General features: G+C 42.0%; 3 protein-coding genes across 4 annotated transcripts; 2 read left to right on the top strand and 1 right to left on the bottom strand.

The window, feature by feature from the left end:
* Positions 1–284: 284 nt before the first annotated feature.
* On the bottom strand, positions 285–1,596 carry LOC102206029 (small nuclear ribonucleoprotein 13). The gene is made up of 3 exons (XM_005721680.1): positions 1,374–1,596; positions 1,074–1,194; positions 285–591 (listed from the first exon to the last, which is right to left on the bottom strand). Exons 1-3 carry the CDS (start codon positions 1,374–1,376, stop codon positions 329–331), a joined length of 387 nt encoding a protein of 128 aa, XP_005721737.1. The 5' UTR covers positions 1,377–1,596; the 3' UTR covers positions 285–328.
* Positions 1,597–2,032: 436 nt separating this feature from the next.
* Positions 2,033–7,699, top strand: uqcrc2b (ubiquinol-cytochrome c reductase core protein 2b). 2 transcript variants are annotated; one of them, XM_005721678.1, is made up of 14 exons: positions 2,033–2,151; positions 3,205–3,306; positions 3,523–3,672; positions 3,979–4,043; positions 4,135–4,191; positions 4,437–4,561; positions 4,825–4,922; positions 5,014–5,071; positions 5,161–5,256; positions 5,395–5,594; positions 5,724–5,804; positions 5,898–5,974; positions 7,073–7,226; positions 7,310–7,699. In XM_005721678.1, exons 1-14 carry the CDS (start codon positions 2,119–2,121, stop codon positions 7,391–7,393), a joined length of 1,380 nt encoding a protein of 459 aa, XP_005721735.1. In that variant the 5' UTR covers positions 2,033–2,118; the 3' UTR covers positions 7,394–7,699. The 2 variants fall into 2 exon arrangements, with proteins under 2 accessions (XP_005721735.1, XP_005721736.1); XM_005721679.2 differs by lacking the exon at positions 3,205–3,306 and adding an exon at positions 3,101–3,169 and having other exon boundaries at positions 2,034–2,151.
* Positions 7,700–7,864: 165 nt separating this feature from the next.
* Positions 7,865–16,972, top strand: mosmo (modulator of smoothened). The gene is made up of 3 exons (XM_005721677.1): positions 7,865–8,590; positions 14,220–14,432; positions 15,705–16,972. Exons 1-3 carry the CDS (start codon positions 8,485–8,487, stop codon positions 15,887–15,889), a joined length of 504 nt encoding a protein of 167 aa, XP_005721734.1. The 5' UTR covers positions 7,865–8,484; the 3' UTR covers positions 15,890–16,972.
* The last annotated feature ends 529 nt before the right edge of the window (positions 16,973–17,501 follow it).

Genomic DNA, 17,501 nt, shown 5'->3' with positions numbered 1-17,501 from the left:
TTTGACACACATCAGACCATGCAGAGATACGCCCCGTTTTCTGTTACTAACCATTTGGGAATCACTTTGTTTGAACTCATCTTGAATTTTTTTTTTTAATGAACACAAGACCAGGTTTTAAAAAATAACAAAAAGAATTATTTTATTAAGAAGTGAGCAGGGCTACTACAAACTCCTGATGAGAAACATCGGTCCCAAAAAGCAAGAAACAAAACAAAAACACAATTAAACATGATTTTCCCCCTTCTTTTTTATTCAACCAAGGGCCGGCCTTTTTTAAATTGGTTTTTTTTTTCCCCTCAAGGAGTTTTTGTCAGTGAAAGAAAAATCACACAAGCAGTCTCTCAATGGCCATCTGAACAGACTGGATCTGTGGCTTGAGCTGAGACCCCTCTTTTATAGTGACTGAGGTAGCGATAACGGGGCGCGACACCCCACAGGCCCGGCCCAAGGCCTGCTTGGAGCGGACGAACACGTAGGGGACGTTCTTGTCCTCGCAGAGCAGCGGCAGGTGGAGGATGATCTCCAGTGGTTCCGCATCAGCAGCCATCACGATAAACTCAGCGATGCCTCTGTTCAGGGTTTTAGTGGCTGGGGAAGAAAGAGCAACTTGAATACAGCAAGTTTGTTCTTGGAAACAAAAAACAAAACAAAACAATGCTCAGCATATTACAGGTTACACAAGAAAAAGTGCCCTTCATTACTGCTGCACCGTTATTCTTTTTGTGGCCCACAACAAAAATACAAGTGTCTGTTTAACACATTTTTCACAAGCACTTAGTAATTCATATAATAAAAGCACTCAACATTGGCTAATCATTAGCCTCCACAGGAAGACAGCTATGGTGTAACTTAACAATTATCTGTGTAAACAATACTAAAAGTTATTTTTCTTCTCGCAGGCATTCCATTCATGCAGAAACCAGAGGCTTGTGACTAAAGCTTGTTGTTTTAAGTGAAGAGAAACCACGTTTCGAGCATGCTGGTGTCGCCTGTCCACTCAAATGCATTCATTAACAACTTAAATATTAATATGCACCGACCGTGTCGCACGGCACGTTGTGTTTACCCACCTTCGTTGGCTCCCTTCCTCAGTTGCTTATAGTTTGAGGCTTGCTGCACCAGATCCAGGATAGTTTTGGTCAGCGTGGCATCGGCCAGCGGGTAGGCCTTTGGGTTGACTTGTGCTTCAGTCTGCTCACCACATAGAAACAAAGTAACTCCATGTTAACCAAGAGAAACCAGTTAACGGGGAAAAAATAGTCACCAGCACTGTTTCTGGTCACTTCTACTGAATTCTGCACTTAATTTACTATGCTCGCTGGTAGCTAACTAGCTACTCTGTTAGCTTGTTCGCTCGAGAAGACACTCACCATGGTGTTTTTGTGCTATTCCGGCCCTCTCGGCGAAATGCTTCACGGAGGACTATTTTAATTCGACTGGCTTCTGAAAGATTAACGATACGATGCAAAATGCGATCTCCTGTGATGTATTTTACAGCGATACCAACTCTCTAAGCTCCGTCGCATGCAACGAGTCCAAACGTTTGCCACACGTGTGGTGTGAGGCGCATGCGCACTGGCAAAGCTGGCGAAATCACAGGAAGTGCTTTGGGAGAAAAAAAAAGTTAATAAATGTGAAAATACAACGAAACAAGTCGCTTTCATGTTTTTTTAACCAAATAAAAGCCGACATGGAAAGGGATTACATTTTTTATTGAACAACAAATACCTTTTAAAATAAATACACGGATTTTTTTTCTTTTCCCTTCAGCTGCTCCCTTCAGTGTTCAGCACATCTTCCCTGTGCCAAAGTTGCCTGTGCCTGGCAACATTCTTTTCTTTCACAGCAACCCTCCGCATGTGGTTTTCATTTTATCCTCCTGCCTGGCAGCTCCACATTCAACATTCGTTTACATAACTTCTGGTCCAATGAAAAAATATTTTATTTTATTTTATTTTATTTTATTTTATCTTATCTCCAGGGCAGCAGAGGGCGCGCGGTCACTGACTAGGCAGACGCACCTTTTACAAGCGAAGAAAGCGCTGAGCATTCTGGGTAGGGCACTTTGAAGCCAGCCATATTGCTTTATCGTCCTGACCCAAGGCAAGAGGGGAGATGAAGGGGATTCGGGGAATCAGTCAGTTATCGGTGAGGACTCGGGCAATGTGTCCTACGTGTCTGTGTGTCGGAACATTTGCACACCGAGCTGTGGGCTGTGTTTGTTAGACGGTGTCTAAATTCCGGGTCGTGTCCGGGCAGGCTTTGATGAAGAGCAGACGAGGAAGCAGTCAACTAAGTCTGGTCATGAATGACTCCGAGCATAACCAGCAATAACCTGCTAGTTACATCACGAACCCTGCGGATTTTTAAGTCATTGTACACCCATCTTAATATTGTCTATTCAGTTAATTCAAGTAAGGCTTAGAGAAATCAAACTAGTTGGCGTCTGAGAGATGAGAGCTAGCTAGGTTCATGTTTATGAAGGACCTAGCCGTCGAGTTGCTTAACTTACATTTCCATTTTACTATCTAATTATATCTTCCTCTTTCTTATCTGCAATATTGTGCAATTATTGCAGTTTGGATTTTGCAGTAAACATCTACACTTATGTGTGTTTACTGAGTGAGAACCTTTGCAGCCTGAAATGGTAGATTGTAGCTAGTTTTAAAAAGATAAGTTCTTACTTTTTCACATTTGTCGTTAAAGGCTTGTAATGTTGTTTGCCATCGTTCTGATGGAACACACCAAGAACCATATAGAGGTTGTTATTACACTTCAGAGTACATTACAATCTTACAAATCCTTGATACCTTCAAAGATAATTTGGAAAAATTGACCTGCAGATTAAAACCAGGTGATATGCTTAAACAAAATGCAGAACAGAGACTTAAGTGGGCCTTGTCATAAGATTATTTTTTCACCTGCATAATTCTAGCTTCATATTTAGTCACAACATTCAGTTCTTTTAGTACAGGCTGCCCTACTAATGCCATTGATCCCATTATTTTAAAGTTTGTGCTCATATCAGCCAAAAGGCCAGCAAAACATTAGTTGTAATGTCCTGCCTTCCTGTATTCTTTGTTTTTTTTTCCCCCAGACAAGGTTTTATGCAGCCCAGGCTGCCCGTAAGGTGGAGGTCACTGGTTTTCATCCACAGGATGTTCAGGTCAGTGGTTGTTGACTTCTTTTTCTTCTCTGCAGAAACGCTTCTATGCGGCTGCTAGAAAAGACCAGTCCCTTGCTCAGCCCCTGGCTGGCCTCAGCCTCTCTCCCAGGGTTGGCCATTCCTACCAGGATGTCCACGTATGTTGGGCAGTTATGAGAATTGTAGTATATATTGGTTGTGTTTTAAGCTTTATCTGTTTGTTTCACCTTGCTGAATATAAATGTTAAGTAATCTAACTAAATGCCCGCATTATCTGAGCTGTATAAATGAAAGCCAAGGAAACCAGTTAACTGAATCACTGCCTATAACTCAGGGTACTAAGAATGCTAAAGGACATCTCTATATGTCTCCAGGTGACCAGGCTGCCCAGTGGGCTGGTTATCGCTTCACTGGAGAATTATTCTCCAGCCTCCAAAATTGGAGTCTTCATCAAGGCTGGGTGTCGCTATGAAACCCCTGAAAACCAGGGTGTCACCCACCTCCTCCGGCTGGCGTCCGGTCTGGTATGTAACTTAAAAAAAATCATCACATTTAGCTTGAAGTAACCATTGTCATCATCAACCTTGGTTCTTTGGTGTTGTTGAAAGACAGAAATGAGTAAAGCTGCAGAAGCACCAGAATACAAACCAAATCTTTATTCAGTTTTAGGTAAAAGTCTTATTTTGATTAGAAATATAACAGTGTTTACATATTAAAAAGCCTGCACAACTGTTGTTAATAAATGGAGCTTAAGACCACTGCTTTTTTTAATCGTGTGTAACATTGCTGCATTTCAGTTGACATGTTACTTATCTTTTCTACCTTTTCAGACAACCAAGGGAGCTTCAGCTTTCAAGATATGCCGTGGAATTGAGGCAGTGGGAGGCAGTCTTAGGTCAGTAACTAAAAGGTTTATCTTGTAAACAGTCATTTAATGCTGATTTTTTTTTAGGTGTCTAATTGCATATCTGTTTATTTCTGTGCAGCGTGACTTCATCCAGAGAGAATATGACCTACACCGTTGACTGCTTAAGAGATGACGTGTGAGTCTCTGCATATCACCTGTGTGTATGATGTGTGTTGACATGATTGAGTAATAGTAATAATAATGTAATGAAAATGTTTGAAGTACTAGGAGATACTTAAAGAACTTTGTCTCTTTCTATTTACACACTTTTCCATATTTTGTTGAAATGACTACATTCACTGGAACATATGAATGCTCTGAGATGTGATGTTGCAGGAGTGATAACTGTCTTTTCCCGCTTGCTCTATTATTGGTCTCTAGTGACACAGTGATGGAGTATTTGATCAATGTGACAACAGCCCCCGAATTCCGTTCGTGGGAGGTGTCAGACCTCACCCCAAAAGTAAAGGTGGACAAGGCACAAGCTGCACAGAGCACCCAGATAGGTGGGTCCTTTGTTTCTCTTACAACACTCAGTTTTTTGAAAGATTTTTAAGGGATCTGTTGTTTTAATATAGAACTACTTAATTTATATTCCCAACTGTGAGCCTGATTAATATTTTAAAAAGCTTCTTGGTTGTTCGATTAATCAATAATTACCCTGTAGAGCCTAGATACCAAACTGTCATATAGGGACAGTAATGTTCTCTCTGTTTTTTCTTCACCATGAGTGTGCTGCAGCTAACAGTCACCCATCCATCTTTTTCAGGTGTGGTTGAAGGTTTGCATGAAGCTGCCTACAAGAACGCCCTGTGTAACTCCTTGTACTGCCCAGACCACATGATCAACGACATCCACTCTGAGCATGTGAGTATATATTTTTATTTGTCTTTTATCAGTACGAAACGTACAAACTAAAACAATTATGAATTATTGCAATGTTTCCATTTTTCCCCAGCTGCACCAGTTTGTCCAGAACAATTTCACCAGTGCAAGAATGGCCCTTGTTGGACTTGGTAAGTGTTAGGATTTAAAGTATTTTCCATATAAAGAAAGAAGTAGCCAGATTTTGGATAAACGATAACAATGCTTACCTTTCTACTAGGTGTTGACCACACTGTGCTGAAGCAAGTGGGAGAGCAGTTCCTCAACATCCGCAGTGGAGCCGGCACCACAGGGGCTAAGGCACAGTATCGTGGAGGTGAGGCGAGCTGGCTGAGAGGGGGAAGGAAAAGGAAAAAATATAGGATTTAAGCAAATTTTGAATGAATGATTTCGACCTGAGAAATTGATAGACCTTGCAGACTTCCCTGTCTCATGACCTCGTGCCCATTTCCAGGTGAGATTCGCCTGCCCAGCACCAGGAGTCTGGTCCATTCAGCCGTGGTGAGCCAGTCAGCAGCAGCAGGCACCAGCGAGGCTCTGGCCTTCAGTGTGCTGCAGCATTTACTGGGAGCTGGGCCGCACGTCAAGAGAGGAGCAGGCGTCACCAGTAAACTGGTCCAGGGTGTTTCCAAGGCAACAGCAGACCCCTTTGATGTGAGTGCCTTTCAGTTTTGTAAGATAAATTGTAAATAAGCCATACGCCTACAGAGCAGTGTGTCTGCACATTAACCACAAAAACACAATCCAGCTTTATTCTAATTCAGTCTTCGTCTCCCACACCAGGTCACTGCTTTCAATACAAGCTACTCTGACTCTGGTCTGTTTGGGGTCTACACCATCTCTCAGGCTGCAGCTGCCGGTGATGTGAGTATGCCCCGTAGTCTTGAAAATAATTTTTCTTTTCTTTCCCCCCAAATGAAACTGCTATTGAGAGCACTGTTTCACTCTTCTCTGCAGGTGATCAAGGCTGCTCTTGCCCAGGTGAAGGCTGTTGCTGACGGTGGAGTCACAGCTGCTGACCTCACTCGAGCAAAGTGAGTCAGACAGACAGAAACAGGATGAGAGAGACCCGACAGAATGTACCTCTGACAGAAAATGTACATTTTCTGCTATTTGGCTATAGAAACGCTGGGTGGGGGCGTTTATTTTAAAGATTTTTAAATTTTCAGGTTTAGGTTAATGAAAGAAAAATCTAGTGACAAATAATGCTGATAGACTCATCGGTATATAGAGTAATTAAAATTAGCTTCTTTTTTTTTGTTTTTCAAGGCAGGAAAAATATGAAAGGGGCCGCTGGCCTTTATAAAAGGAAGATGTTACATGGGCACTGGATTGTGTTATGTAATTTAAAAATCCTTTAAACACGCTGCAGTAGAGAGAAGCATCTCATTTTTACTGGCATTGTATGATTTATCTGCCTTCAGGAGTGAGTTCAGACTTCTCCCACAGCTTGTAATTTCTGTTTTTTTTTTTTTTGTTTTTTTTTTTGTACAGCTGCCACTTGTTGCCTTTTTTGTGGCGTCATTGTTGATACAGAGCTAGCAGATGTTTTGGACATTGATCTCAATTATGAATTTGGCTTCTAAGTGTTCACTACCAAATGCATCCTTTCATTTGCAGTGGTGCATTTTCAACCCTCCCTAAAAGCTCAAACCCACCTGATGTTTAGAGTCTTTAAGGAACAGTCTGTCTTGGGTCTATTTGATGAGTCTGTGGAACGGTTCTGGTGGCCTGCAATTACTTTTAATTTGATTCGGGGTGTGTCACAGTCTGCTTTTGGTAGCACGTAATAGCTGACTGATGGCTTCACCTCTCTGTCACTGGCCCCACTAAAGAATGCAGGTCCACTGCCACTTGGGCCTTTCTTCACACCTGTCTGCAGCTGCAGTCGACCCCTGGTGGAGGCTGGCCAGCTGGACCCAGCAGCTGCTCTTGCCAGACTGGTTTCATGTTCAAAACACCCCCTAACTAGGACCTGACTCACTACTGGATGAAGCTCCTGCCCTCCACCACCTCTATATTTCTTTTTTCTTTTTACTCATTCCTGTATTTTTTTTGATAAATAAGATTCCTTATAAACTATGCTAACTGCATAATGTTTAATACATTCCCCTCCTCGTTTCTTTCTGCAGGGCTCAGCTTAAGTGCCACTACCTGATGTCTCTGGAAACCTCAGAGGGTTTGCTGGAAGCCATGGGCAGTCAGGCTCTGACTGATGCATCCTACCAATCCCCCGAAGAAATCTCCAAAAAAATTGACAACATTTCCTTGACTGATGTTGCTAATGTAAGACTTTGTTTTGTTTTTTGTCTGTGCTTTGTCGTAGTGTAAAAGTGGCGTGTAAACTTAGCTCTTCTTCTTTTTTTCAGGCTGCCAAAACATTCGTATCTGGAAAGAAGACCATGGCATCCAGTGGCAATCTTGTAAAAACACCCTTCGTGGATGAGATCTAAATCCCACCCTCATCACCACACACTCAAGCGTGGTTGACAGCAAAGCAGAATTCGTTTCTTCTACATTTGAACAACAAAAAAAGGATTATTTTACAATGGTGTTCTCCTCAGACATTTGTTGTAACAACACTGGGTATTTATAGGTGTTGAAACAGTATACTTTCAGGTGATGCTGCTCTGGTGCATCACACTCATGTGTCCACGTTAACTGTATAGCTGATGTAAAATAAGGAATAAATTCTATCTACCACACCGAGTTTAAGGTCATTGGTGTCTTGAATAAAAGTTTGAGTTGGTGGAAACTGATCAAATCAGACTTGAGTTTACTTGATCTGATAATAACCACAGTGTGGCTGCATGCTTTCGGGAATGGGGCTTTAGTCCCCACCGTGTGTGTCCAGGAAATTATTACCACCTACATAAATCTGCACGATGGAGAAAAAAAAAAAAAGCTGCGAGAGTTTACGGATTTTCTCGCGAGAGTGACGGGCGTGGAGACGGGAGGGTAGAGGTAGGCTGTCTAGATTTGAGTTTGTCTTCCTCTGAGAAAGCAGGGTCATTTTGCGAGGAAAGAAGGCGTTCAGTGAAGAAGTAAGAAAGCTGGATGTGCGAGTGTGGGAGGTGAAGCTCCGGAAAGCCGCTTTAATGTGAGCATGGGCGGCGTTTTCCGCCTGTGGTCTTCCCGAGGTAGGAAACAGCTTCCATATGTGGGGAGAGAGATCGGACTGTTCATGCAAACTCAGGCACCAAGTCCAGTGCATGCATAAAACAGTATTTTGTTCTTTAAATATAATCTCCACTCGTGTTTTCCCCACGAATATCACCGAGATGCGGTGGAGCGACCCGTGACCCCCTGCAGCGATACTCCCCTCCTGGACCAGCAGGTCGGGCCAGTCAGTCCACTTTCGGAGGAACAACAAAGAGAAATCACCCCATGCATGGACATCAAACCACCGGAAATTAAATACAATGTGAAGAGAGGGCGTGGAAGAGGCACAGGCCAAATTCCACAGTGATGGGACACGACATGTGGGTTTAGGTCACTTCTCGATGCCCTGTCTCCCTCGGTCCCTCCTTTTGTGTTCACCGACATGGATAAACTCACGGTGATATCAGGATGTCTCTTTCTAGCTGCGGACATCTTCGCCATCGCCAGCGTTGCCAACCCGGACTGGATCAACATCGGAGAATCAGGCGGTAGGTTGCGGACACTCCAGCACTGTGTTTTGTTTTTTGTGCTTTGCATGTGGGGAAGTCGGGGTGACACAGGAAAAGGAAATCTACCAACAACCACATGAGATGAAAAAGTTTACCCACTGTAGAAAAATAAGCAGACAGCAGAACAATTGTGGAAGATTGCACTCTTAATTCTTTCTTCTTATTAAAAACAACAACAAAAAAAGCTGCTCAATAACAACCAGCTGCACACACTGTTTGACTATTTAGGTATGCAAGGCTTTCCTGTTTTTTTCAAGGGATAAAAGTCTCTGACAAGCACATGGCCTGATGCCACAGCCACCATGCTTTACTGTAGGAGGGCATCACCTGGTTTAACCTTGCATGATGGGTGCAGTTTTCGTCTCTTACGCTGGAGAATCTTTTTTCCCCTCCAGCTCTCAGAATCCTTTAAATACCATTTGGCATGCTGTCAGCTGTTTTCACACATGCAGTGCATCCCTGAACTTTGGAAGGTCAGGTTCTGGACTGTTTTCTATTATTAAGATGAAAATAGCCCAATAAGTTCATAGCATGAGATCACCAGACCTGACTTCTTCACCTTCTACCCTGGCAGCACCCTCACCTAAATCAGAATATTTCCAGAACATGCAAAAAGTGGCCTTTCTCCTGCGCTATTCAGCACGTGAGAAAGAACAACAGGGAACTCAAGTGTCTTCCTTTTGCTGCCCCGCCATTAAGACTTGTTTCATGGACTACTGCTGAGATGGCTGTTCTTCCTCCAGGTTCTTCTGGCTCTACCGGGGAACCTAAAGCTCCATTATGGTGACCGCTCTTTGATAAGGACCTACTCACCCTTTTGGTCACTTTGGTCATCTGCTGTTTCACAATTACTGAGGTCATGGTGTTTATGGAAACACAGTTTCTTTGATCTGTGTTTCACCAACATCACACTGTGGATGTCTACAGAGTTACTTGGACTATGGTGAAGTCCTGATAGATGTGTTTTACAAACTATGTCCAGTCCATTCAGTTTGCTGACAGTAGAGTCCTGCCACGGTTTTGACACATAAGGATAATTTAAAGCAGATAGTGTGTAGTTGGCCTGCGTTTGTGATAGGCTTGCAGCAAAGGCACCAAACCCTTCCAAATGATAGATTAATACTTTTGCAAAAAGTCTATTAAAAAGGCATACACTTGTTGTTACAGGTAACTAAATGTACACTGGAGGACAAACATTTATATTTTAAATGATTATACAATTTAAGAGTTTGGTTTGCTCAGTTTGGTTTGCTCAGCTGTTTCTTTGCATAAAATTAGATGATTAGTGGTTATTGGTAAGCGTGCGCTACAGCTGAAGATGTAGTTTCAGCCTTCCTGGTTATCTTCTTATTGCAGTAAAGCAATACACAGATGCAGCATCCAAAGCTAAACATTGACTAAAACTGGCACAAACGACTGTGTGCACAGCTGCACGAGGCTCTTGTCACCTCCATCAAAATGCTTCAGAGGAGCAGAGACAAGGATATAACAGCCGTACTGAGTGGTCATTACAGGATTGAATTTGTTCTTTAAAAAATAAATGGTTTCAGCTGCTCGTTAAGGATATAAGAAGCGGTTATTTTTGCACGATTAAATGAGAAACAGGTAAATTTTTCTTTTATAAAATGCCGTAGTTGTAAACGAACTGAAGCTCAGAAAGAGCTCACATTGTGAAGCTCTTATCTCCCGTTCCTCAAAGTAAATAATTGTATGAAATGACTGTAGTAAAAGCCTTGTGTGCCTGTCTAATTAGCTGGATGGTAATTACCTGAAGGCAGGAAGTGCTGTGTGGGACTGAGGATGTTTGACTTTTAATTGGACCTCTTGGGAAAGTAATTTTTTCCACCCGGACAATTAAGTTCTACATGCTCAGTTCTGACATAATTCATTTTAGCCGTGTGTGCTCAGTGTAGTCACGTCTTCCTCAAACTGATAAATATATATCGTATTGTGTAAAACAAATTCTAATCCTCATTTAGGTGATTCAGTTTGAAGTAATCAGTATTTTCCTTACAGGGACACCGTATATTAAATTACTAGTGCAATCACTCTCAGAGAGATTGTCAAAGGTTTTCAACTATGTCAATGAGTGCAACTCGAGAGGATTCAACTGGTTTCAGCTGGTTGTATTTTGGTTAATTCCAACAGAATAAGGAAGGCTGAGCTCAAATGTAATAGTTACATGTGAATTTCTGTCTATGTAGACAGTAACAGATATGTGATTTTCGATGATTTATTGCAGCTAATTGCTGTATTATCAGAAACAGACTGCATGTAATTGCCAACTTGGCCCCATTTAATTGCAGACTGATGGCAGACTGACTGTTTTATGAGAACATCTGTGGCAGGTTTTAGCGACAGTGTTGATGTGTTTGATAGTCTTATTTTGCAGCAAAAAAGTAACTGTGAGAGTTAGAGAACCTTATCTTATTGGATAAAACTGATATTGACAAAGCATGTCACAGAATGGTAAAAGTCGGAATAATCTCGTATCATGGGATGTCTGGTGATTCCCATCTGTGGCCTACATGTATGACTGAACATTTGCGAACACGCCGAACACTTCAAGCACAATTGATGCCAAAACATTCAAAAAGTGCTCGAGACGGAAATCCTCAGCCACCACAGGGTCGAATGGCACATCAGGTGTTAAGTGCGTGAGTTTAGGTGCTTTTTATATGACCTCCACAGTTAGCCATTCGCTTTTTAGGTGTTGATTTTCTTAGTTAGGTTATCGACTGCATACTTGCTGGAAACCTTGCTTCGTTTCCTTTAGGTAATGAAAGATTACTTGTGAAGTTCTTTCTCCAGTTTCCTGTAGACAGCTGATTGCGTTTAGTGACCCAAACAAGCTGTAATCAGAATGTTGCATTTCTGTTCCCGGTCTGTTCGGATGAGCAGATGTTTGTCCCTCAGGGCAAAAGCTTTCAGAGTTTGGATGATTGTGTGAATGTGTAGCCACAGCAGACTTGATTTTTGGATCATTAGGGCAGTTTCCAGGGAAATGGATCCACCATTTGCACTTTCCTCCACCCTGTGGTAAGAACAGGATGTCCTGTGGAAATGGGGTCTAGGTCAGCCTGCGGGGGGATCTGACTCAGGCCTGATGTTTCCTTCAGCCGGCCGTTCTATCATCACCCCAACATTAGGATCTTTGTTAACATGCATGGTCTAAAGTATTCGATTCTTTTTATGTGAAGCAGCTTTTTGTGCTGTACTTGTCTCGTGGGTGGAGTGAGGATAAAAACCACATGTGCATTTACAAATACTTAACAGTTAAATCTAAATTGACAGCGGCTTGATTGCTGTGAGTACCAGATGTTTATTCAAATGCGGTTTATTGTATCTAATTCCCTGCCAAATTAAAAGATGTTTCAGTGCTTCACTGTTTTTTCCTTCTCTCTTTTTTTATGCGGTTTGCTTGTAATCACGTTAAGTGTGTTAATACTACACTCATTGGGTCGAAATAACCTTGATTGCATTGCTAAATGCTAAAAATGAATACAGCTTCTCTTCTAAAGATAATTCAGGGAAAGAAAGAAAACAGAGTGAGGCGAGTGAACAAATGATAGTGTGGGAGGATTTTATTTAGCTTTTTTTTTTCCACTCTCAGTGCGCGCACTGGTTTGCTTGGAGTCTTATCTTGTTGGCGTGGATGCAAAGTTGAGCAGATGCAGTCTCTGTTGGGCTCCAAGTGCAGACAGTAGCCCTCCTACCTGATATCACAGCACCCACCAGGCCTCTGGGAGACAGGAGGCCATCAGAGGACTCGCGCCACTAATCTCTTCATTTCCGTTGCTCTCTCTGTGCATGATGCTTTGCCGTTTTGTGCCAGAACTCCTGACCTGTTTGATATCATACTGCTGCTGGTGTTCTACCGATCAACCAGTTTTTTAGAATAGCAGGTTCCTCGGGCCCCTGTGGACTGTGGTGGGGAGGGGAGAAAGACTCCTGCAGGGTCATCATGTCAACACAGTGTCTTTCTACAACATTAAACACTACTCACAGTAGACGTGAAGCTTAAAGGGAAGAGTCTATCAGTCACATACTGACTATTTAGCCACACTAACTACATGCAGATTGTGTGTGTTTGTGGCATAGACTGTAAATAAAAGATGTCTCCTCCATTTCTTCACCCATCTGATCTAAATGAGAAAGTGTGACCACTGCATGCTGCCCGCCCCAAGGTATACTCTGCTTTGTCGTAGTTTTTGTCTCTAATGTGGGACAGTAAAAAATGAACATTATGTTGCACTCAGTAAACTGTGAAACTAGTGATAAAAATCATAAACTCCTCAAGACGGTGTTTACTGAGCTCTTAGATCAAGTGAGCATACAGTCTTTGAAAGCTGCCCCCTTCAGGTCATTAGAAATGATGGTCCTTCACCATCGGCTTAACTTTCTCAACCTGAAAGTTCATTGTCTATTAAAGTCTATGGTTTGTGTTACAGAAATAACCCACCCCACAGCTGTGATGTCATTTCTTTCCGATGTTACTGATTGGTCCATAAAAACAAAGCAATGTTATATTTTTCCAGCTACAAAGGGGAAAGAAACACAAATACATAAATCTGTTAAGTGAAATAACAAAAGCTGCTGTGGGAAAACTGGGCGTGTCTTGCTAGCAGAAACCAGACCTGGAAGTTTCAGAGGATAAGCACAAACAACAGCAGAGAAGTCTTTTTGTGTTTTTGAGGTTTTTAGGGCCAAGTACAATAAAGTGAGTATTGTCTGCATCTAGAAGTATAAAACTGGGTCATCCAGGCTTCTAGGTAAAAGTTTTAGTTTCATTTCTTTCATCTTTCATAGATGAATATATCTGCACAATGGAAACATATATAAAGTGATAAGTATTGGGGTCTAAATGACCTTTAATTTCAGTGGGAACCAAGACATAAAACGAGTCATGGTTTATTAAAAAGATGCAGAATTTGCCCCAGCACAAAGTTTTAAATAACTCAGTTTTGGCCCTAGAAGTTGTACTTCTACCACCATCTTTTCTGTGGTGGAAATGGCCCATGTTGCCCTCTGATAATATTTTTGGTAGTGGTCCTGGAACAGATCCCTGTGGAACTCCGTGACTTTTATGTGGATGGATCAGTGTAAATAAGTCTATGACAGCACAACTGTAAATAGTGTCATTAGTAAAAATACTGTGATCAGTATGCAGCACTGAAGTCTAATAGCAGTGTAGTGATATACTGACTGAAACTCTCCAACGATCCATTCTCATGCATTTCGTCACATTTCCTTTGCAGCAGGCTTTCTTACCTGTCTCACAACTCCTATTAGTGGAGAAGAGATCTTTTGATTCATACTGTGCCAATGACAAGATTTATCCTGTATTTCAAATTTTTTTTTTTTTTTTGGAGTACCTTTACCTGTCATTCTTTGGTGAAAATGTACAGAACCAGCACTGCTTTGATGAAAACCTGAATCGATATTCACCTGAAATAATCAATACCATGTTCTATAGAGACCATTGTGTATGCCACACAATGATGTTTGCTTATTGTGTGTCTCAGCGTGATTTTTCTGCTTTGTTGATGGATGCAACATCACAAACCTCATTTTCCTCTTCCTCACCTACCTTCCTTCCTCTCCCCAGGCTCTTTGACTTTGGGTCTCGTCCGGCAGTGCCAGACCATCCATGGCCGAGATCGGACCTGCACCCCCCCACGGCTGCCGGGAGAATGGATCACCGTGCTGCTCTTCATCATCCTGGGCATCATCTCCCTTACAGTCACCTGCGGTCTTGTTGTGATGTCACACTGGCACCGAGAGGCCAGCAGATATGCCCGATGGATCGCCTTCACAGGGAGTACGTATCCACTGCTACAATTTGCACTCAATCAAAAAATGCGCTCAAATAATCTTTTTCAGTTTCACCTGCGAGCGTGGCTCCGGGATGTGTTTACAGGCCTGTGGTTACTCACAGCGGGGATTGTAAAATGACTTTTTCCCTTTCTGCAAATGACTGGCTTATGTGCTCCAGCTAAACTTGAACTTGCTGAGATTTGCAGTGCAGCTGTGTGCTAATGGATGTAGAGTACCAAACCAAAATTATATAATAAATTCAGAAAAAAGCTGTGAAATAAACTTCAGCTACCTCTGCATCAGAATTATTTTCACTGTGGGAAAGCTCTGGTAATCATGAAAACATAAAAAAATATATAAGGAGCTCTGTTTAATAGCTGCTAGTTTTTATTTTCGTAGAAAAGAGACATAATTAGTGTGCAGAGAGTGTCATATTACTTTAAATGTTTAAAAGAAAAACATTCAGGTTAATAACAGCTGGTCAGTGTTTTGGTAAGTGGACTGGTGCTTATATAGTGCTTTTCTACTCTATTACAGCACTCAGAGCATTCACACACACGTTCATACAAGTGCATTTTTTACATCTAATGCTTTTAATCTAACATTCACACACTCACACTCTGATATCAGGGGCAATCTGATCAGCAGTTTGGCCAAGGATGCTTTAAAATGCATTCTGGTGGAGCCAGGAATAGAACCACTGACCTTCTGATTAGTAGGCGATGCACTCTACCTCCTAAGTGACACTTGAGACCCCAAGATTAACTCCATCACTGACTCCACCATCTCAACAGCCAGAACGGCCCACTGTGTAGGCTGCAACTGTCTTCAAAGCGGCTTTGGTGAATCAAAACTGCAGTTTGTATGCTATCAATTTGGGTCAAGTTGGATTTTACATGCAATCAGTTTAATAATCAACTGTGGAAATTGTTGCATACTTATAAATTCACCTTAACTACTTACATTCCAGCCAGCACCCACAGATTTGAAACTCCAGGGTTTTCTCCACAATTAGTGACGTAACTGTTGCACGATGGGGATTTAACCATCCTGCAACACAGGCTTTCAGCAATGTTGCTTTTCGGCAATTTTTTGCAAACATTGGGGTTGTTGGACACTCAAACGTTGTGGAATCAGCGGTCGATGCAACTTGGTCACTTGCAAAAATATTTTCGGGGCTGCTGTCCTGTTTTTACTCTGGTATGACTGAGCGATTAGTTCTGCAGCAGAATCATTGGTGCTGATGCTTCTCTATCCTTGTATTTTTTCATTGCAGTGATCCTGTTCTGTATGGCTGCGTTCATTTTCCCAATTGGATTCTACATCAACGAGGTTGGAGGACAGCCATATAAGCTGCCCAACAACACAGTGGTGGGCTCCTCCTACGTACTCTTCATTCTGTCCATATTCTTCACCATAGTGGGACTGCTGTTTGCCGGGAAGGTGTGCCTGCCCGGCTGACAAACTCACGTTCTCTTTTTAAACGCATAAAAAACCGCTACCAGTGGAAGCCAACGTCGTTAGAACGAACTCTCCTGCGGCAGAGCTGGAAGCGTCGCTGAAAGCTGAGAAGTACTTGTCTTTCCCTCGCCGACGAATTGTCGCAACCGGAGCCAAAACCGCTGCAGTCCATCTGTGCATGTGTTTGTTCAGAGGCCGAGCAGGTGCAAGGAGCTCTGAAACGGCCCTCCTTGTTTTCCTTCGTGAACAAGAAGCAGGGCAGTGAACAGAAAACAGATTATAAAATGGCAAAAGTGACATGTGAGCTTTCGAGGAATTTAAGGGGGCATTGTGAACGTCTGAGCTGTCGTCCTAAAAATTCACGACAGGCGACGGAGAGCTGTTGTTCTTCTCATCTGAACCATCAGGGACGATTTGCACATGTCAGGCCTGATAGCAGTCTGAGGCCCTGATATTGGCCAGTCAACCTCTGTATGATGTCTGTTCTTCCCCCAAGCACTGCTACAAAATAATATAAGCTGCATTACTTTTATTTATATGATAGATTTGGAAGTGTATGTTTTAAAAGGCCAGCTTCTCTGCCAGTGCTATGTCAAGTGGATCATATTGCCTTGAGGATGGTTTACTGCAATGGAATAAATATAAAGTTCATGATACAAGAAGTCATAAAAATGCTATTTCTGAGTGGAATGTAAAATGGGCTATTAGCAACAGCTGCCCAAAGTTTGTAATGCTTGAGTCTGTGAAATGTGTCCGCACTGAAGGAAGAGGAGCTGTTGAAAGATGTCAGAGTTTAAGCTTTTAACATTGTGAATAATCAGTGAGGAAAAGGTCAAGCCTGTTGTGGTTCTCTGTTAGTTTTACTAATCTTATTGATGTAGTAAACTGATTTTTCACCTTTTTTTTTTTTTTTAAAGAATATTTTATGGATTAAACAGTGCAAAGAATGATAGAATCATCGACTTGTTTTATTCATCTGTAATGCTGATGCCTGTGTGTGTGTCTGTGCCTTTTTTTCTTCAAATCACTGATGTTTGTAATTGTGCATGGAAGGTGTCATCGCATTAAAATTATGACAAGGGAATACCCATTCCTTTTATTTTCATGCTTTTTCTCAAAAAAATGCTGTGTGCATCTATGATGTTTGAACCACACACACAGTGTCTGCAGTAAGAGCAATCAAGGTCACACTTGAAGTTGTAGTGTGTGTTTATACAATTGTCCTCAATGTCAACCATTACCATACTAAATATCTACACTCAACACTTTGTTAGGTACACTCTCATTAAACAGCTGATTAATCTAGCCAATCATGTGGGAGCAATTCTGTGCACATATAGGTGTCGTTCAGGCAGACTGCTTCAAGATGGTGAACACTAACTCACAAATAACCAGTCATTACAGTCAAGATATGAAGAACAGCTCAATTCAGTTCTGTTCTATTCATATGCTGCTAATTCACTGTAATAGTCCCCTCAATGTATATTTATTGTAAGATAAAGACCCTAAAATATTAGAGAGAAACCCCAGTTAGCAGTTAGCCTGAAGGCAGCACATCACATATGAAGCACAACCAGAGGAGCGTTTATCTTTTTCCTTGGGACTCCCTTTG

This window comes from Pundamilia nyererei, unplaced genomic scaffold (genome assembly GCF_000239375.1).
Source record: "Pundamilia nyererei isolate P.nyererei 1_Seehausen unplaced genomic scaffold, PunNye1.0 scaffold00005, whole genome shotgun sequence".
NCBI classification, from domain to species: domain Eukaryota; kingdom Metazoa; phylum Chordata; class Actinopteri; order Cichliformes; family Cichlidae; genus Pundamilia; species Pundamilia nyererei.
This window is presented reverse-complemented; position numbering and strand designations above follow the sequence as displayed.

What these genes read in the sequence shown, in the direction of transcription:
- LOC102206029 (XM_005721680.1), bottom strand. An exon ending in GAGGAAGGGAGCCAACGAAG is followed by an intron (nt 592 to 1,073) that starts GTGGGTAAACAC and finishes TTTCTTCCCCAG; the next exon opens with CCACTAAAACCCTGAACAGA.
- uqcrc2b (XM_005721678.1), top strand. Translation starts at nt 2,119, where the DNA reads ATGAAGGGGATTCGGGGAATCAGTCAGTTATCG. An exon ending in ATTCCTACCAGGATGTCCAC is followed by an intron (nt 3,307 to 3,522) that starts GTATGTTGGGCA and finishes ATATGTCTCCAG; the next exon opens with GTGACCAGGCTGCCCAGTGG. An exon ending in TCCGGCTGGCGTCCGGTCTG is followed by an intron (nt 3,673 to 3,978) that starts GTATGTAACTTA and finishes CTACCTTTTCAG; the next exon opens with ACAACCAAGGGAGCTTCAGC.
- mosmo (XM_005721677.1), top strand. Translation starts at nt 8,485, where the DNA reads ATGGATAAACTCACGGTGATATCAGGATGTCTCTTTCTAGCTGCGGAC. An exon ending in CAACATCGGAGAATCAGGCG is followed by an intron (nt 8,591 to 14,219) that starts GTAGGTTGCGGA and finishes TCCTCTCCCCAG; the next exon opens with GCTCTTTGACTTTGGGTCTC. An exon ending in ATGGATCGCCTTCACAGGGA is followed by an intron (nt 14,433 to 15,704) that starts GTACGTATCCAC and finishes TTTTCATTGCAG; the next exon opens with TGATCCTGTTCTGTATGGCT.